This window comes from Phialemonium atrogriseum (genome assembly GCF_030411735.1).
Source record: "Phialemonium atrogriseum strain 8032-3 unplaced genomic scaffold QBC33scaffold_32, whole genome shotgun sequence".
NCBI classification, from domain to species: domain Eukaryota; kingdom Fungi; phylum Ascomycota; class Sordariomycetes; order Cephalothecales; family Cephalothecaceae; genus Phialemonium; species Phialemonium atrogriseum.
The window spans coordinates 236,866-256,620 of NW_026848169.1; the positions used below are offsets into that span (position 1 = coordinate 236,866).

General features: G+C 54.9%; 8 protein-coding genes across 8 annotated transcripts; 5 read left to right on the forward strand and 3 right to left on the reverse strand.

Annotated features, from left to right (window-relative positions):
• Positions 1–70: 70 nt before the first annotated feature.
• On the forward strand, positions 71–2,577 carry QBC33DRAFT_550017 (uncharacterized protein). The gene is made up of 7 exons (XM_060429033.1): positions 71–327; positions 448–637; positions 702–1,040; positions 1,090–1,150; positions 1,207–1,303; positions 1,359–1,959; positions 2,048–2,577. Exons 1-7 carry the CDS (start codon positions 163–165, stop codon positions 2,104–2,106), a joined length of 1,512 nt encoding a protein of 503 aa, XP_060279590.1. The 5' UTR covers positions 71–162; the 3' UTR covers positions 2,107–2,577.
• On the forward strand, positions 2,554–3,623 carry QBC33DRAFT_550019 (short chain dehydrogenase protein). The gene has a single exon (XM_060429034.1). It carries the CDS (start codon positions 2,649–2,651, stop codon positions 3,594–3,596), a length of 948 nt encoding a protein of 315 aa, XP_060279591.1. The 5' UTR covers positions 2,554–2,648; the 3' UTR covers positions 3,597–3,623.
• Positions 3,624–4,382: 759 nt separating this feature from the next.
• Positions 4,383–6,249, forward strand: QBC33DRAFT_598595 (pantothenate transporter liz1; the record flags this gene model as incomplete). The annotated part of the gene is made up of 6 exons (XM_060431984.1): positions 4,383–5,081; positions 5,133–5,345; positions 5,419–5,604; positions 5,669–5,775; positions 5,852–5,991; positions 6,074–6,249. 6 exons carry the CDS (start codon positions 4,383–4,385, stop codon positions 6,247–6,249), a joined length of 1,521 nt encoding a protein of 506 aa, XP_060279592.1.
• Positions 6,250–6,264: 15 nt separating this feature from the next.
• QBC33DRAFT_613799 (kinase-like domain-containing protein) lies at positions 6,265–7,710 on the reverse strand (the record flags this gene model as incomplete). Its single annotated transcript, XM_060432561.1, has 4 exons — positions 6,265–6,540; positions 6,575–6,768; positions 6,876–7,369; positions 7,450–7,710. The coding sequence occupies 4 exons, from the start codon at positions 7,708–7,710 to the stop codon at positions 6,347–6,349; spliced, it is 1,143 nt and encodes a 380-aa protein (XP_060279593.1). The 3' UTR covers positions 6,265–6,346.
• Positions 7,711–7,760: 50 nt separating this feature from the next.
• Positions 7,761–9,356, reverse strand: QBC33DRAFT_550022 (uncharacterized protein). The gene has a single exon (XM_060429035.1). The coding sequence runs from the start codon at positions 9,154–9,156 to the stop codon at positions 8,047–8,049; it is 1,110 nt and encodes a 369-aa protein (XP_060279594.1). The 5' UTR covers positions 9,157–9,356; the 3' UTR covers positions 7,761–8,046.
• Positions 9,357–11,405: 2,049 nt separating this feature from the next.
• On the forward strand, positions 11,406–13,394 carry QBC33DRAFT_598599 (Six-hairpin glycosidase-like protein; the record flags this gene model as incomplete). The annotated part of the gene is made up of 1 exon (XM_060431985.1): positions 11,406–13,394. The coding sequence occupies one exon, from the start codon at positions 11,406–11,408 to the stop codon at positions 13,392–13,394; it is 1,989 nt and encodes a 662-aa protein (XP_060279595.1).
• Positions 13,395–14,075: 681 nt separating this feature from the next.
• Positions 14,076–17,080, reverse strand: QBC33DRAFT_598602 (pectate lyase; the record flags this gene model as incomplete). Its single annotated transcript, XM_060431986.1, has 8 exons — positions 14,076–14,670; positions 14,752–14,951; positions 15,013–15,113; positions 15,199–15,478; positions 15,556–15,922; positions 15,985–16,108; positions 16,171–16,534; positions 16,616–17,080. 8 exons carry the CDS (start codon positions 17,078–17,080, stop codon positions 14,076–14,078), a joined length of 2,496 nt encoding a protein of 831 aa, XP_060279596.1.
• Positions 17,081–17,923: 843 nt separating this feature from the next.
• On the forward strand, positions 17,924–19,270 carry QBC33DRAFT_459655 (bnr repeat domain-containing protein; the record flags this gene model as incomplete). The annotated part of the gene is made up of 1 exon (XM_060424936.1): positions 17,924–19,270. The coding sequence occupies one exon, from the start codon at positions 17,924–17,926 to the stop codon at positions 19,268–19,270; it is 1,347 nt and encodes a 448-aa protein (XP_060279597.1).
• Positions 19,271–19,755: the final 485 nt, after the last annotated feature.

Here is a 19,755-nt window from a genome sequence, read left to right on the forward strand (position 1 = left end):
CACGTGTTTGTCACCTGACAAAACCCCACAGGGAACAAATGAAATTGTCCCCAAACTACATCCGTACCTACCCGTCCAATATGCTTTCCGGGGTCTATCTCGTGGTGTTTCACACGTTGAGTCTTGTATCAAATCTTTGCTACCTAGATAGTCCTTTGGCTCATGGCAGACGAGAATTTGTCGAGACTGGCCTGCGTGAGCTGTCACCGCCAGAAGCGCAAATGCACGCGAGAGCTTCCAACGTGTCAACTTTGCCAGAAAAACCGGCGCATATGCGAATACCCGCCTACCCCAAGCCCTGAGTCTGGGGTTGACTCTTCCAACGCGGTGAGTAGACCGTTTCAGTTCCTTGTTACCCGACAACTGGCCTGGACAGATCCCGACCACACCTCACATCAATGCTGGATCGTCTGCCGAAAGCCCGTCACCAGCTGACACTTACTCTAGGTTTCCGAACGCAATCGAGGCCAGGCTCTCTTCTTTGTGGATTCCTACACCTTCAACCAACGCCGAATGTGCATAGAGGGTGTTGCTTCAGTGAGCCCACAAGAATTGACCGATGAACTCGGGAACAAGGCGCAGATGCAACTTGATGCCGAATGCTACTTCGCCTCCACTCACAACTTCCTCCCGATAGGTTTGTCTACGTCCCAGATGCTCATCTTCTGCGGTAGATGAATATCGCTAAATTCAGGTCAAAGTTTCAAGACACCGTCTCTATCAGCACTTGATGAGGATGACAGACTTGACTCTCGATACGGCCCTCGTCTTGTCAACCATGAAGCTCCTGTCTCTATCCACTGATAATATCAGATCAGGCAAGAACTTGTACCAGAAACTCAAACGGAACCTTTTCTTAGCCGAGATGCAAGGAGAAATTTCCGTCAAAATGCTCCAGGCAACCGTTCTCGTGGGGTTGTACGAGATGGCGAATGGTATCTTGCCAGCGGCATACCTTACTGTCGGCCATTGCGCCCGGATGGGCCACGCTTTGGGGATCCACGACCGGAGGAATGCGCCACAAATGTTCCCGTCTCCTCGTACGCTATACCGCTTCTGCCACACGTCTCCGCGCTGACAGTGGACAAGGGTCTTGGACGGAATTGGAAGAACAGAGGAGGGTTTGGTGGGGTGTAATGGTCCTCGACGTGTTAGTAATGCCAAATTCGAAGGGGTTGCCTATTATTTCCTAACTGTCATGAGCAGATACCTTAATGTCGGAGTCTCCGATCGCCCACTGGCCATTATCAACGTTCAGCCAGCAGATCTGCTTCCGATGGACGAGGCACTTTGGGACGCTGGAGTAAGATCGGAACCGGACTCTCCACTCTATATATCCCGCATCTGACAGCCACCAGGAACAGACCGTTATTCCCTCACTGGCTGTGTCGTCAAGTGCAGACATTCCCGCTCCACCGTTTGCCCGAACCTGCCAAGCATCCCACCTGTTATCTCGAGTTGTTCAGCACATCAACTTGAAGCCAAGCAACATGCGAGAGTATTACGAAGAAGGAATCCAACTGCATTATGTTCTACAGGCATTTCATGGGGCCCTAACCCACGAAACCTCGACGATGGATCCTACTGGAGCTGCATCCCTCTGGTCGGCCCGGGGGATCTGCTACACTGCCCTCATCGCACTATACGACCATCACAGCTGTGCCGAATTGAATAACTCAGAGGGTATTGGAATAGCAGAGCAGCTCCAGATGCAGGAGATTTCCCTCACGACAATGCACGACGTGGGCGTCTCACTCTGGGAATTCTCTCACGGGCTTCCGGAGGCCGTGAGCGTTGTTGGACCGAGAGCTGCCACTCCTTTCGTGACGGAGTGTCTCTACTCGGCGGCCAGGCAGTATACTTGGTATATCTGGGAGACCGGGAAAACCGAGTTGAATACGGCAGTGGCGGATTTGGTGACCGCATTGCGCCTTCTAGGCTGTTACTGGGATGTCTCAAGTAAGACCGCGTCTGCTTCACCTGCTACTATACACTACCCTGGATGAAAGAAGGGTCTAGTGGGACACAATTCTGACGTGGTGTACAGACCAATATTTGTCTATTTTGGAAACAGAAGGCATGCCGGGCTCGGGATCAGATCTCTGACAGTGGCTCAGTCGGACTATTTCTAGGAGAACGCGTATGCGAGCTGCGCCACGAAACCTTCCCGCGAGAATGAGAATATCCGTCTACCGGGAGGCTAATGATAATTGATTGGTACGAGGGCAAGGTAAAGCCTTTTTAAATTATCCGGGTGTTGGGGGTTGACAGAACGAGGCGCTGCCGACCAAGACCCCACCTTTATGCGGAATTGGGCGGACCCGTGCGGACTAGCTCCGTTTTTTGGTGGAGACATGGTCCGCACAAGGCCGCATAAATGTGGGGCTCTGCACCCGGAATGCGGATGTGTCCGGGGCATCTTGGCTTCCCGCCTAGCAAAGCAACTCTGCGTGTGCTCGAATGTTTTGAGTATATATGTCGCAGGGAATCCCATTCATAGCGAGACTTTTCAATCGCAACCTGCTCTTCCAGCCCAATTTACCATCATCATCATCATCATCATCATCATCATCATCACCAAGTATTCATTTTTGTCGTCTTCACATTGCAACTTGACCCAAGCCTGTCTGTACACCGCAATTAAAGCCATGACTTTCGACTTCAACGACATCCCAGATCTTTCCGGCCGCATCGCTCTCGTGACAGGAGGCAACACCGGCATCGGAGAAGCGACGGTTCGACACCTCGCCGCCCATGGCGCCAGGGTCTACATGGGCGCCCGCAGCAGCGACAAAGCCGCTACCGCAATAGCAAGGATCAAGGAAGCCCACCCGAGTGCCGATGTCCGCCACTTGCAAATGGACCACATGTCTCTCGCCTCGGTCAAGGCCGCAGCAAACACCTTCACCAGCCTGGAATCCGAGCTCCACATCCTAGTCAACAACGCGGGCATCATGGGGACCGAGCTCCAGATCAGCAAAGACGGCAATGAGGCTCAGTGGCAGACAAACTATCTCGCCCACTGGCTGTTGACCAAGTTGCTCCTGCCCTTGATCATCTCCACCGCCGAGAAGGCACCGAGAGGTGCCGTGCGCATCGTGAATGTCAGCTCGAGTAGACACAAGCTGTTCGCGCCGAAGGAGGGGATTCGCTTCAAGAACACTGCCCTAGACAACGAGTCGAAGATGACCCGCTACGGACAAAGCAAGTTGGCCAACGTCCTCCACGCCAAGACCCTCGACGCTCTATACGGACCCGGCTCCGAGCACGCGCAGCACCACGGGCCAATTCTCACGGCAAGCTTGCACCCCGGCGCGGTCGATACTCAGCTCAATACTCAGGTCTCAGTCAAGGGTATGGGATGGGTTAATCCGGTGTTGAAGTGTGCTGGCGTGTTCAGCGATCCTGATGATGGCGCGATGGCGAGCTTGTTCTGTGCTTCGGCTAAGGAGTTCTCGGAGGACATGAGTGGCAAGTACTTTGACAGCAAGGCTAAGGTAATCAATCCTAGTGATCTGGCGAGGAATCAGGGACTGAGAGACGAGCTGGAGGCGTGGACGACGGCGAAGATGAAGTCGGAGGGTTGGATTGAATAGACTCGTATTGATGATGGGAGAACATTGGAGTACGGAATCAGCTCATAAGCCCTTTTGAAATGAAGTAATGGCCCCTAGTCACCTATTTTGACTCATATCGTACAATCTCAAGCCTTTATACTAAAACACGAGTGTAGCATCACTTCCTTCACAACTTTCTGTTGCCCCGTCCGTTCAAGCTACAGGGGCGTCATCTCCGCAGCTTCCAGCGACAGTCGTCTTCCCAACCTCTGATTCCTTCTCTCACCTTGACTCATGGCTCTGGCGGGCTAAACTCGAGATCGTCGAAGACATCCACGAATCAGTTTAGCGGGTTCGGGTCCAATGGGTTTGAATTTAATTAGTCAGTTCCATCTAATTAGTTCAACCAGTGTTCAGGCATCAGTGAACTCCATCGTAGGCCCCCGTTGTGTTCACAAACGTTAACGTTATCCAGGTTTATATCTGAATCTAGCCTAGTATTTCGTATACACAAGATGTTGGGGCAAGCTCGCAATTATGTTCCATGCCTCTGATTGGTGTCGCCCCTACGTTCGCCATCAGAACCCTGACCTGCGACATGCGTGCCAGAAGAGAAATGGGGAAAGCACATTGCGGAGATGGACGCCCATTGGTGCCAGAGAACGGCTCCAGCAGATGCTAACCCTCCTCCGCCTTCTCTACACCGATAGATCTTCAATCATATATCATGACAAGGACAACATGTCCCGACTTTTCTATCATTCCGAGATAAGCAATTATTCCAAACTCGCAGTCACTGTCTGATTTCAATCACAAGAAACAACGATGGTGAAACCAGGGCTCCCGGGTTCTCCGTCAGGCAGTGACCATGCCGACAATGAACCTCCCATCATCGCCCAAGCCACGACACCCTCAACCACCAAACAACACCGCACCTTCCGGTCCTTCATCTGGGACACAGACACCCACCTCAAAACCCCCGAAGAGCGCAAGTTACTCCTCAAACTCGACTGGTCCATCCTCAGCATCGGCTGTCTCGGCTTCTTCATGAAATACCTCGATCAAGGCAACATCGCCAACGCCTACGTATCCGGCATGCAGGAAGACCTCGCCATGCGCGGCAACGAGTACACCTACGCCGTGACCGCCTACACCTGCGCCTACGCCGCCATGCAGATCCCCAGCACCCTCGTCATCCAGCGCATCCGCCCGAGCGTCTGGCTGGCCCTCATGGAGGTCGGCTGGGGCACGTGGACCTTCGCCCAGGCGGGGATGCGGAGTTCCGCCCAGCTGTATGCGTTTCGCTTCCTGGTGGGCCTGTTTGAGAGCTCGTTTTTCCCGGCCCTGCTGTATGTGCTTGGGAGCTGGTATACCAGGACTGAGTTGGCTAAGCGGGTGGCTCTCTTCCATATGACGGCTCCACTGGGGAGTGCTTTTGGAGGGTACTTGCAGGCGGCGGTGTATACTAACTTGAATGGTGTTCATGGACTTGCGGGCTGGAGGTGGCTGTATATCATCTGTGGAGTGAGTATCCCCTGTTCACAACTGAGTTATAATCTGTTTGACGGTTTTTAGTGCATGACGGTCCCTGTTGGACTCGCAACGTACATTTTCCTTCCGGACACTCCCTACACTACAAGAGCCTGGTTTCTCACCGAGAGTGAACGGGAGCTTGCTAAAGAGCGAGTGATCAGAGCAGGCAAGGCGGCACCTGTAAGGGTGACGCTTGCGACGTTCAAGAGGATTCTGTCTTCGTGGAAGTGGCACGCTTTTGTGCTGGGATACGTGGTATTTATGCCGGGGCATTCTCCCTCTCCATCGGTTATCTATCTTGAATCAATGCTGACCTGATCTGGGTAAGCTATACGGGTCATCGTGCGGCGGCAATGGATACTTTGGCATCTGGCTCAAGTCTGAGCATTTCTCTGTTGTCGACAGGAATGTCATCCCTACTGGAACTTCATTGATCTCGGCGACATGTGTTGTCCTCTGGGGATTCCTGTCGGATTATACGGGGAGCAGGTTCGCATGGGTGCTGAGCCCTCTGGTCAGTTGGAGCTGCCCTGGACATGAGATATCAGATAGCATCTAACGAAGACATATCCAAACAGATTCTTGGACTTATCCCCAACGGAATTCTGGCATTCTGGCCATCGGGAATTGCGGTGAAGGAGTTTGCTTTCTTGACTGTCAACATACATCTCATGACAGCCGTGTTGTAAGTCTCTTTGCTGGTCCTTCGAATCAGGAGGCTGCAATATCAAGGTGTGCTGACTGGTGCTAACTTACTGTAGCTACTCCTGGGCCAACGAGGTTTGTGCCGGTGATAATGAAGAGCGTGCAGTCGTCATCAGTAGCATGAACGGCTTCCAGTACGCCGTTGCCGCCTGGCTACCAATTGTCATTTTCCCACAGACTATGGCCCCAACCTTCCGTAAGTGATCACTGCATACTTGACTCACCATCTAGCTCAAGTCTTGAAGAGGCTCGAGACTGATCACATACACACCGCGAAGGATACGGTTTCCCGACAACCTTTGGGCTCGTCATTGCTGCGATCATTGGCGTCGTCGCGATTCAACTATTTGTCCTGCATGACAACCGAAAAGCACGTCGATCATCCACCGACAGTGAGGAAGGCGTCACTTCCGCGGTTATCAGGGCTGGGATCAAAGATGGAGAGCAAGGCTGATCGTTGAGAATTAGGGGGACTATCAAGGAGATATGTTGCCATTCAGGTGCGAAGCACGGTTTCCTCTGAAGACCGAATGGTCGAATTATAAGTTAGTCTAGCTTTCCTTGAACAAAGGCGCCAGCACGCTGTGTTCAACCCAATTCTTGTCCTTCTCCCACCCCTTCACAATGAAGTCCCTTCCAAGCTCCATCGCACCTACAATCTGCTCTGGAGTACCTGTCAGGGAATCGTTCGGAGCACGGCGAGTGTACCAACCGGTAAGGTGTACGCCCGCATGGACCGGCCGTCCTGAAGGCCATTTCGTTGCTCAGTCTGCCGTAACCGTCTATAAACCCCTGCATAGCCCACATGGCGCTGTCGACATCGTTAAAGTGCTTCCGCTCGTAAAGGTCGCCGATCATTTGGCCGAGATCGTAGGCTCGATGGCCGAACTGGGCGAACTCCCAGTCGATGATGAAAAGCTCGTTGGTTCCTTCTGGCTGCTGCGTTTCTGACTTTGGGTTCCGTACCAGGACACTGCTGGTTTTGAATGCATGTTACGACTACTCTGGCGTAACCCGAGAGGGAGGGAAAGAGAGAGGGAAAGAGAGAGGGAAAGAGAGAGGGGAAGGGAAAAATCTTACTTCCCAGACCAGAAATCCCCATGTATTACTCCCCAGTCCCCGCGTCCCTCATCGGGCTCTGTCGCCCATATTTCAAACTCCCTTGCCGCCATGCCCTTGCCATCTTCTAACGTCTTCCTGCACCCCTCCAGAACTTTCGGGAAGTTCTCGAGCACCTCGATGAAACGATGATATGTGATAAGATACTTCAACCTCATCGGCTCATTCCGCCCAATCTCTGCTCGAAGGTCAGCTTGCGCAGGCGCCAAACACTGATCGTGGAAGGACCGGAGCCAAGTTCCCATATCGCGGCCAATGCATGTTGCGAGGGGCCGGATGAGGAGGTGATTGGCCTCGGGTGAAACGAGAATTGATTTTAGATCGACCGAGTCGGGGACATCTTCCAAGACCTGGGCGTTTGTCTCCCGATCAAACAGGAAAGGACGCGGTGTCTTGACTGATGTAGACGTCGAGGATGAATTTTGAAGGGAGTTGAGCATGTATTCCTCGAAGAACTGGCGAGGGTTAGTTTAGCAAGAGCTTGTCATTCAGTGACTTCGGGTTTGTGAGCGTGCCATGGTCAGGGCGTAATTACACAACGGGACACGTCAAGAGGGCAATCCCGATTGACGGCCACATAGTCTGTGGAGTGCTTGACGATGATGGTGTGGGCGGCTAATGCTGTCATTCCGTCCTGGTAGCGGAGGAAGGGCTGAGCGAGGATGCCCCGGAAAACGAAGTTGGTGGTACCGCTGCTTAACCGGGTCAATGACGAGCAAGCATACCGAGTGTGTGACAAATGCTGCAAGACCCGAGAAGAGAGCTCGTCATTCTTCGGTTGGTCGAGGGGCGCCATTATATCAAGGTTGGATTGCTAGCGGCTTGCTGTTGAGGGAGAGAGGAGGAGGTGCCTCTGGGTGCAGCTCCTTCTTATGTTGGACCCAATGAGCCATAAAGACGTACCGAAGCACGCAATCACAATGGCAGTGTCCTGCTCAGATACCCAGGCGCAAGAGCAACGTTAAATATCTCAACATATTTTTTGGATAGTCAGTAACATAGGGCTACTACTATGGAGTAGTCTTTTGGTAGTATTCATATATAGAACGAGAACTGGATGAACGACCAACCTCAAATGCCTCAATTCCTTTTAACGCCTTTCTAATCCTATAATGATGTCTAATACCAAAGGCTAAGCCAATTGCGTTGCGCTCTGAAGAAGAAACTCCTTGCTGAATGGATAGTCCGTATAGCCTTCCAATGACTTCGGGATGTAGAACGTTTCCCGTAGATAGGGGTTCAAATCCAACCCTGCCCGAATGCGAAACGGTAGATCAGGATTCGAGATGAAATACCTGCCAAACATAACCACAATGTCTTTATTGGGATACTGCTCATCCACAAGCTTCCGTGCTGAAGCGGCATTGTGCCCGCCGGCGACGAGCAGCGGGCCGTTCCAGAGGTTATACGCAAAGTCCAGCTTGTCAGAGCTCTCGACATCCTGGCTGCCGTCGACGTACGACTCAACCAGGTGCAGAAACGCGATGCCGAACGGGGCAATCTTGCTGATGACGTCGGTGAACTGTTGCACGGGGTCCGCCATCCTCATGGACTGGAACCTGCCCCAGGGGCTGAGGCGGATGCCGGTCCTCTCGGGGCCGATGGCCGCGACGACGGCGGCGACGACCTCGACGGCGAACCGCGACCGCGCCTCCACGCTGCCGCCGTACTCGTCGGTGCGGTCGTTGCACGTGTCCTGCGTGAACTGGTCGACCAGGTAGCCGTTGGCGCCGTGGATCTCGACGCCGTCGAACCCGGCCCTGACGGCATTCTCCGCCGCCGTCGCGTAGTCCCGCACCGTCTGCTGGATCTGCTCAACCGTCATGGCTGTCGGCACAGCCGAGGTGTCGTCGATGGGGATGGTGCTCGAGCTCGAAATGGTGATGCCCTCCCGCGCGGCGACCTCGGGGTTGGCGGCCCGGCCGAGAGCCCAGAGCTGGCAGAAGATGTAGCTGCCCTTGGCATGCACTGCGTCGGTGATGTCCCGCCAGGCAGCTACCTGCGCGTCGTTGTAGATACCGGGGACGTTGTCAAACCCAGACTGGGCCTCCGAGATAAACGTGCCTTCGGTGACGATCAGGGTTCCCGGTACCGAACCCCGTTGGGTGTAGTATTCCTTCATGACGGGCGTCGGGACTTTCTCGTCGGACGCGCGAAAGCGGGTCAAGGGACACATCCCGATGCGCTGCTTTAGCACAACCTTGCCCACAGCAAGGGGCTTGAAGAGGCGTGAGTCGGCCATTGGGACAGGGAGGAACTTGTGATAGTTTTGAAAAGCTTAATCTATCCTGATCAAGCCACTTTTTATTTGGAACGCCAACGGGGTACCCGAAAAGCCAAGAAATTTGATGCTAAGACTGCTGGTAACGAAAGGAAAAGAAAATGTGGGAAGAACTTGAGACTAATAAAAAACCATTTATAATAGCCGAAACTACAACGATGTTTACAAAGCAAGAAGTTTGATGGAACACGCCATCGTCCTGATTTATAAGCAACTGTTTTACCATCCTCGGTCCAGTCATGTGCCTATGCAGGTGATCAAATGCGGGGCTGCAACTGCCGTATCCAATCAACAATTTTTTGGATACCCCCGCATAGGTACGCGATATTAATGAAGTACCTAGGAAGATCCAGTCGCCCATCGCATATTTATTACTGTTCAGCTACTGAGAAAAGACAACCATGCCATCTGTTACAGGCATCGAGCGCTGGGACCATGATGTTAGCACATCACAGGATGCAGGCTATATAGCTCCACCGGTCCGATGATTCCCCTCCGTGCACGCGCAACTAGCCGAGTCGACAGGCCCTAGGAATGGTCTCCACAACGAATCGACACCAATATAGCCCTTAATTTTGTCACGGCGGTCCCCGAGAAAGATCCACACACAGACAAGCACAACATAGAAAACTCCAAGACGATCGGGGCAACAACAACACGGTTCGCAGCCCATCAACAGAAGACAGTGCCGACTTTCCAGACGCGGTAGCGACGCCGAAGAGTTCGAGCAGCGGGCTCGAAATACCTCCCGTTATATCGTTACCAAGCGCAGGTCCTGTCCCGCAGCACTCAACGAGATGGGTCTTTGCAGTCGCGACCGACAATGATGTCTTTGCGACGCGACCGGACCTGCCGCCGTCCACTGTCTGGATGGACATAATCGTTTGCGGTTTCGCGATCGTCCCGATCGCCGAAGCGGTCTCGAAGTCCCACTAGGGTTGCGTCTCGACCCCGCTTCGCAAGCATCGAGATCCGAGATCTTGACGGTCAAATCCCGCGCTCGCCCAGAACCTTCTCGTGGACCTGACACACATTGGGGAGGGCATTGCGGTTGTACCAGAGGCTGTTCGGGTAGGTAATCTGGCCTCATTCGATCGTGGAAACTCGCTTGCGACTCGACAAGCTGACAAGCAACCAACCGCTTAGGACAGGGTCACGGGTCTCGGATTCCAGCACCGACTCAAACCGCACCACATCTTCGCGAAATACCCTTTGCCTAGCGACATGATAAGTTTCGAGTTTGCGCGAATATGCCAAATAGTAAGGAATGCAGAACGCTTCGAAGTCGGGGAGACGCCGGCGTTCGCGACCAGCTCCTAGAACTAGCCCTCGAAGGACCAAATGCCGCACCATCGGTCAGGCCTTGGAATATGTAGGATTGTCCTGTTGGATACGCGGTGTCCCGTGGGCGTGTACAGGCTGCTGAAGGCAGTACAGTGTAAACTGGGTTGACGCGGATTTTTGGTCGTGGCTCAATGAGGCGTTGCTTGGGATGGATTGACGGGGATTTTCATCGCTATATGATATGATCATGCTTGATAAAGTTACGAGGACGCTGGAGTTGGGTTTGAAGAAAAAGACTTGAAGCATTCCATTAGAGCAACCGTGGAGCTTTCAGTTTCAAGGTCCTGACCCCGGGTCCCTCCAGAGCTTTGTTCGTCAGTTTGGACCAGCATCGACGTTTTCTAGAGACTCAACAAGTTCGCCACCATCCGGGGAAGAAATCCACGGCTCCACCAACACGGGATCGGGCGAGATGGGTTGTGCGGGGAATCCCCGCGTGTTCGCCGGGATTGATGATCTGCATGTAGAAAGAAATAAGCATATCCACACCTCCATCACCCCCGCCGATACGCGAGCCGATATGCGAGCCGACCATAAAAATCGACCATCATTGGCGTCAGCTGCGGTACGTTGTGCTATGATTGTGGGAAATAGGAGATGCCAGTTAATTACTTCGGCCTATATTTGAGCGAAGCCCGACAGATCTCCAAGAACATGACGTAGGGCTCACTTCTGGCTTAGTTGTCTGGCAGGGCTGTTGCCGTGAAAGCTCATCCGGTACTAGGAACCCCACAATAGAGTTCAGTGTCTTCAGACATTAACTATCTGGGAGGGCGGCCCAACTTGCTCGCTGCTACGCTCCCCTCCCATCCTCTTACTTGTTCGTGTACTATTGTAGGATCAAGCAACATCGCAGGTAATTCATCATGCAGCTTCTATCCATGTATCTGAGCTACCTGGTCTCTTCCGTCCTACTGCCCGGGGTCGGTGCCGGGGCTGCTGCCAGTGACGAATCCGCCAGACCATGGGAGCAATATGTGCTCAGTCCGTCGACCCGAAATCCGGCTCCTGTTGCGGTCCATTCCATCGTCGGAGATGCCTCCGTTAAGGAGTGTAAACTAACCCATGTACTTCGCATGCGGGCAGGCTCGCGAGTATCTATGGACTTCGGGGTCGAGGTTGGCGGCCACGTATCTTTCAACCTACAGACAGACTCGGAAGCCCCTCTCTCACTCGCCTTTTCCGAATCGCCATCTTTCGTACGCAACATCAGCGATGACACGGGTTCAGTTTACACAATGGATTGGGATCAGGCCCTCGAGGTGACGGTCGACCTCGACGACACCGGATCGGCGTTCTACCAGACTCCGCCCGAGAGGTTTCGGGGCGGATTTCGGTTCCTCACGTTCAATGCCCTCGCAGACATCACCGTCTTCAATATCACCTGCCAGATCGGATTTGCGCCCAACATGCCCGATCTCCGCGCCGGCAACGGTTACTTCTACACGGCAGATGCGGACCAGGAGGCTCTCAACCGGATCTGGCATGCGGCGGCGTACACCATCCAGACGAACATGGCCGCAACCAACACCGGACGCTACCTGCCGCAGGTCCGACCAGGCTGGGCGTACAACGCCACACTCGGCGTTGTTTCCCCCGTCCTCGTCGACGGTGCCAAGCGTGACAGGGCCATCTGGCCCGGAGATCTGGGCATCATCGGCCCGGTCGCCATGCTTGCGTACGGGGCTTATGGTCGGGAGGCGTTGGAGAACAGCCTCGAGACGCTGTTCTACTATCAAAACGCGAGCACCGGCATGTTGCCGTTTGCAGGACCTGCCACGGGGAGCTTCCGAAGTGGCGCTCAGAGCGACACGTATCATGCCTGGGGTCTGATCAGCGTGTACGACTACACCATGTATTCTGGGAATACCGAGTGGCTGGCCAAGCACTGGCCGAACGTCACCCGTGCTGTCGAGTTTATCATCGACCACCTCGACCCTCGAGTTGGCCTGCATAACCAAACCCACCAGAACGATTGGGCGCGCCAGGGGACGGGGGGATACAACTCGGCCCTCAACGCGCTTGACTACCACGTGTTGGTATCCATGGCATCGCTATCCAGGAACGACTCCCAGGCATCGTTGTGGAGATCGGCAGCAGCACGGCTGAAGGCACAATACAACACACTACTCTGGGACGACGAAGCCGGCCTATATCGGGACAACACCGAAACCACCCTCCATGCACAGGACGGCAACTCGCTAGCCCTGCTATACAACCTCACCCAAACACCATCGCAAGCAACAGCGATCAGCGCCGGCCTAGAACGCAACTGGAACGACATCGGGCCCGTCACGCCCGAGCTACCCGACACCATATCCCCCTTCATCTCCGGCCTGGAGCTGCTAGCACATCTCCACGGCGCACGGGAGCCGGAACGCGCCCTGTCGCTGCTACACCGGCTCTGGGGGTTTCTGCTGGACGGCAGCCCGGACACGATGACGGGCTCGACGTTCGTGGAGGGCATCACGGCCAACGGTAGCCTATACTACCGCTCCGAGGCCGGGTACAAATATGACGCGGCGTACACGAGCCTCAGCCATGGCTGGAGCGCGGGGCCGGCGATGGCGCTGGTGACTGGCGTTTTGGGTTTCAGGATCACGGGGTTGGGAGGGGTGGCCTGGGAGCTGTCGCCGCAGTTGGGAGGGCTGCGGTCTGCCAGGGCGGGGTTTGAGACTGGCCTTGGGTGGTTTGAGGCGGAGGTTGAGGTTGTCGAGGATGGAGAGATGAGGATTAGTCTTGAAAGTCCGCAGGGTACCCGGGGGACGGTGCTGGTTCCACGGGGGTATGGAAAGGTGCTTTTGAACGGCACGGTCCATGAAGGTGTGAGGATAATCCAGGTGGGTCACGATTAATTCTCGTAGGCTGTGGATAGAGTTGTGAAAGGGAACTGTTAAAGGCAACGACTACAAATGAAGTGGCAATTCACATTCTATCATCAGTACCAGCGATAAGGCCATCTTACTTGGTCGACATGACGAAGACGAGGAGGCGAGGGCGTGGCCAGCTCATGGAGTGGCTGACCGAACCTCGTGGTGTAGAGGGTCGGAGCATGTCTTTCTTCGCCTTCCGGCTCCACCTCATCGGCCTAGCACTGCCCTGCCACTGGATAGATGCTGTCCACAGGGCAAATCAAATGCAGTTCGAGGGTACTAGCATTATTGGTCATACCACAGGAAAGGCAATAGCGATAAACAGCGGCAGAAAAGAGCGATAGATTGCAACGGCAATGGAAATAGACAGCGAAGGCAATGGCGACAGACAGCAAACGCAATAGCGACAGACAGCGATGGCAATAGCAGGTGTTGTCGCCACCTGGTCGCGGCATAAGGCCAGGTGTGGACCGGATGCGGGAAACATGGATTATTTGCCTCCTATGTCTAGGCAACGGAGTGCCCCTGTTAATTGTCTCTGGTGTTTTCTAGTTACCTATGTTGGCATCGAATAGACGCAGTTTTTAGAACAGCAAACTAGACCTAAAAAACCAACTGAAGGTAATTAACCAATGTTTCTCAGGGGTGATACAGATTCCCCCATCACTGTGCCTTCGAAGCGCCAGCAAAGATGGCAATACCATACGGTCGCTCCCAGGTATCGCCCTCAGCATCAGCAATCCCAACAGTCAACCGTTCAATGCCAGGGCTCCCGCCCGCCTTATACGTCAGCTTATCCCCATTAACACCAACGCTCCCCTTACCCGCTCCCGTAACCTCGAACTTCACCGGCGCCACAAACCCAGCCGCCAGCCTCGAGAGATCAACCTCGACGCTCCCACCCGGCTCAACAAACCCATGCGGCTCAGCCATGAAGTTCAGATACCCCTCGATAGGCGTATACCCCGCCCCACCCGTCTCGCCGTCCCACCAATCCGCGATCCCGTCGCCGTCGGCGTCCCAGTCGGCGTCGCGCACGACGGTCGGGAAGTCCTCGAGTCCGCCGACGTCGGCCGGGTCGTCGATCAGGCCCTTCTCGCCGCTCACGGACCCGACGTACGTGTACGTGCCCGTCAGCGTCTCGCGGATGACGCGCTCGTCGTGGTCGTCGAGAACCGGCTGCTGCGCGCCCCGGTCGGAGAGGACGCGCTTGTAGGCTTGGAGCGCGGGTTGCGTGGTGACGTGGGGCTCGAAGAAGCTGGTTTTGGGGGAGGGGGGTGGTGAGTGGAGAGCGCGGAGGTCAAGGGGGGTTGGAGATCGGTTGGGGTTGGGGACTCACGGGACGTCAAAGAAGTGCTGGTATGGAGGGGGAGGGTCGATGGTGATGTCGGCGTAGCATGCGATGGGGGAGGAATGGTCGGTGTTGTTGCCGGGCGGGTATTGAACCGAGTCCTGGGGGATGATGACACTGCTGTTTGTAGCCCACATGGTATTGCCGTCGCAGAAATATTGCTGCGTGCCTGGAAGTTGGTTCTCATACTGGAAGGTGGAGGCGAGTCAGTCAAGCAGGATTCGGAAAGCATGGGAGGGCTTAACTCACCTGTGCACGCAACGTGTAGGTAAGATAACTGGCTGGGCCCTGTTTGTAGACGTTGCCGACGAAGTTAACCTCGTGAGCGCCACCGTCAGTAACGCGATCGCCTATAATCGGGAGGCGTGACTGTCAGCCTTTCCGTCTGCCAAGATAACCACGTTGGACATGTAACTTCAAAGGCTCCCAACCTACCAAAGTTATAGACGACGTTGTTCCGAATATCCAGACGCCCTGCGAAAAATCCCGCATTGTCAAGGTTGCCACCCATGCTCCAGGACCGTCCCTCGGCGTGGGCAAGGAGATTGTGGTGGAAGGAGCCCACATCGCCACTGATTGTAGCCGAGAAGCCATGCTTAGTGCCCGGCGGATAGTTCTGGTGGCCGGCAATGTTTAGCGGTTCGGAGATGAAGTTTCGCTGGAACGTGATGTTGTACGCGGAACGAGACGAGAAGGACTCGTCAATGCCCCATCCCTGACATGGAAATAAAACAAATAAAGTCAGTGTGGCTGCAAGATGGGTCTAAGAAGGAACAGAGATGCACAACGCACCATCGAGCACCGGTCGAAGATGCAATGGTTTGACCCTTGCATACCCATACCATCGATGGTCGTGCCGGATACCTTGCCCGGGCGGACGCGCATGTGCCTGAAGATGACATCGCTGGCGCCCGTTAGACCGATGGGAAAACCCTGGACGACAATTCCCTTGCCGGGGGCGGTATGACCCGCGAGAGTGATGGATGTGTCGTTGACCGAGAGTCGACTCGTGGTTGTGATGACACCACCAACGTCGAAGACAACGATTCTAGGCCCAGCTACTTTCGTAAGAGCATATCGAAGACTGCCGGGTTCCTCATTGTCCTCTAGGGTTGTAACGTGGACCACCTTTCCGCCACGTCCGCCTCGAGCCCAACGGCTGAGTTCAGGGTCAGCAAGGGATATAGCAGTCGAAATAGGTGGGGAGCTTGTTCAACGTACCCCCAGCCCTCAGCCCCGGGAAAGGCAAGTTGGGCCACTCGGAACTTGAAGACGTTGCCGATATACAAATTGCAACCAGACACAACGTCAACACGCCAATAATACGTGTCGTGTGTGTTAAGGTCTGTGTGGAGCTGACATCAGTTTTATTATCCACTTCACACAGGAGGGTGACTCTTCGCTGACCAGAAAGTACGACATTGGTTTCTGTCTGTTTAAGACTGACGCTCGTGAGCTTCTCAGGGGACGTGCCGAGATACACGTTGTATTTGGGGGCTTTGGGAAGACGCGGAGCGGTCCAGGAGGCAGTCAAGCTCGTCGCACCGTTCAGCTCAACGTGCTCATCGGTGTGGGAAGGAGACGGGAAGGAAACCAAGTTGCCCGTAGCCGGGGCATCGATCTGGAAGCCGTTCAAATAAACTCGAGTGTCGTTTCCAGTACTGGGCGTGTACGTAACCTTGACGGTCTCGCTGGCGGACGCGACGTTTAGGCGGAGGTAAGAGTAGGCGGCGTCCCAGATATTGTCGGCACGGACAGATTGTGGGAGATTCTGCTTACGCCACAACCGTGGTCAGAAAAGGGGGTGTAACACGATGAGCAAATGAAGTTGGAGGGTGGGGGAGGGAACTACTTGGACCACAGGTTTCCCATCAACAGTGATGTTGAGCGGTGCAACGGACTCCAACTTATCCCAGCAGTTGTGCCAAGCTAGGAGGGTATGGTTTCCGGGAGAGAGGCCCTTGATGGACAAGGTGAGCGGCAGTCCAAGCTGGTCGTCCGTCGTGATGCCCTCGCCGATGACCCTCTCACCCAAGAAGGACACGACCCTCGAATACGCGACTTTATACCAGTTTCCGTATAACTTGGAGCTGCCGTCAGTGGCGAGGGTAAAGTCGACGTTATTCCAGCTCCCGGACGCCGAAGTGGAGTCCGGGTTGATCGTCCACACGTTGAAGTCGGGATCCTCCAGGTCGCGGATATTGCTCGGGTTGAGACGGACCTTTAGCCGGGAGCTGCGCGGGTTGGGTGCCGGCTGCTGGGCAAGCGCCGCGATCACCAGCGAACTGGTCAAGACAGCGAGCCGGAAGTGCACCATGGTTGAGGCCGGGGACACTGGATTAAAATAGAGCGGGAATAAACTGCAGGACCATTGACTGAGAGGTGTCAATACAGCATCAAATCAAGATTTCATGCCAAAATTTCGAGCACGAGTCTTCAATATGTATTCCAGATTGCAGAGCCTTGTTCCTGGCGTGAACACGGGCGAGCTATACCCATCATGTCAGCCTTCGGGGCCTTTTACCCCGAATCAGCCAGATTCTTTACAACATTCACGGATACTTAATTGGGGTTACTGTACATCCTCTGTCAAACCTCCTAATGCAGATGGGTAAAGGAGAACAAGCAACAAAGCAGAGTATGCCCGAGACCCAAGCTTGATCTCGAGAAACCAAGGAGACGGACTTTCTAGGACCAATCCCATGAGGAATAATAGATCCGTGCCTACCTGTCGGGAACGCGTCGGCTAGAATATGCAGGGCAGGAAGCACGTCGGATACGATAGGCATATGGGGTAGGTAAAAAGGCGGGGAAAAGATGCTGAAAAAGTGGAGGGGTGTGGGCCGGCAGGGAAGGAAGTTCGCGGTTGGAGCCATAAGTGGAGGAATGGAATAAAAATAGCTTCGCTAGACTCGAGTCCGGTAGGCGCCCGTGTGTTTTGTTTGGTTCCTTTTTCTTCCACCACTTAAGCGTCCGGATGCCACAGGACTTCGGCTTCGTCGCAATTGACGACGAGGGACAGGAGCGGGGGTGAAGACTGGGGTTCAAAAGGGGTGTTTGTATCCCTAGGTCTGCTTCATCCAGCACCAGGAATTGTCCCCGCCAAATGCTACCATCGTCTCGTTTATTTGTGAAAGTCACGACGAGCCTATTCCCAGCCATGGTGCCCTCCCTCTCGCGGGCTCTCAGACTCGTGGTTCTGTCCATTATATGCCACCACTTACCCCTGGCCGCTGCAGCACCGCCGCCGCCAAAAAACCTCTGGTGGGTGTGGCCACCGCTGGACTACACCGACCCTCTCTACTGTGGCTGGGACCAGATTTCCGTCGTCAAGGAGGTCGAGATCTACAATGGAGTGGCCCACAACCGCACCTATGCGCACCACCCCGAGCTCTTTGCCGTGGGCAACAATGTCTTCCTCATCCACTCATCCGCACCTGTCGACGAGGACAGCATGGGCCAGGACGTCTGGATGTCCACCTCCGAGGACGGCGGGCTGACCTGGACCCCCAGCGTCAGCCTCCTGCCCGCTGCTCTCCTGCCAAACCAGACCGACCCCCTCAATTACAAGTACTGGTGCGACCGTGGAATCGCCCAGCGAGGGTGGCAGGCAAACACATTCGTCCATCTTGCTAACGACGAGCTGTACGCCATTGCCCAGTCCGGAAGTCGATGGTGTCCCGGCACATTCAAGGCGGCCGGCCTCATCGCGCGTCAGATCTCGCTCGACGGCAAGCCCATCGGTGATCCCTGTTGGCTTGAGAAGAACGAGTACACCGACTCGCAGCTGTTCAACGAGACAATCTACGGCACCAAGTACGGCATGAAAATGTGCAAGAAGGCATGCCACATCAACAGGGCGCTCCTCAAGCCTGACCAGGCGCCGGCTTGGACATCATGGCTGTACAACACCGAGCTGGACGCCGCCGACGGCGCACACAGCATGCAGGAGAACACTTTCGCCGTCTGGATCAACGACACGGACTCGCCGACAGGGGGCTACTGGAACCGGTATTGGCGTGATATCTCCTCGGGCACCTCCATCACCCATACCGTCTGGGTCGAGTATAACGAAGACCCAAGCGGCAACGGCTGGTATCCCAAGACCCTATCGCCGAAAGGGAACAAGATCTACCAAACGACCATCCCCGACGCCGGGACAAAGCAGTTCTTCGGCCAAGTGAACGGCGGAGACCGGTATCTCCTCTCCAACCCCAAGTTCAACTCGACCGCTGCCCAGCGCCAGCCCCTCACGCTGGCCGTGTCGAGGGGCTCTGACCAGAGGTTCACGGCCGTGGGCGTCCTCCGCACCGACGCTAACCCGAACATCGTCCCCGATACGCGCAACGGAGTCAAGGACCACGCGTTCGGCTTCAGCTATCCCACGGCTGTCCAGGTCGGGGACAAGCTGATTGCGGCGTACAGCGAGAACAAGGAGAATATCTGGGTCAGCGTCGTGGATGTAAATGCTTTTCCCAAAGCTGGAGACGCCTGCAGCATGACTTGATACACCACGACGCCTGATGTGGAAAGTTTTGAATATTAGCTGTGCTACATAGCGTGTGCTAAGATATCGGCAGACGTTCAAATACAGCACATGAGCTTACCTGCGTTGTAGTCGACATGTGTGCTGGGACTCCACCCAAATAGAAAGTTCTTGTCCAGCTGCCACTCAACACCGAGCCTCAGAAAGAGCTCTGTACCATCAGATTGATGACATGGTACATATGCATGTCCTTCGGCCTCCTTATGCGTTCGCCACTCCCAGAAGAGCTGTTCATGGCCCATGTGCACCGTTCGAGGGGGGAGTAATCTCTCCTGCAACACCCATCCCCTTGAACTGAGAGGGTTATCGGAACCGTCGATGCTTTCCGACCAGCTCAATAACCAGGGGCGAAGCACCATCGGGCGATTCAGCTCCCAGTTCTCGCTCGAGTGCGGAAGGACAATGGGTCGAAACCGACCAGCTTGGCGGTCATGTAGGATGCCCCG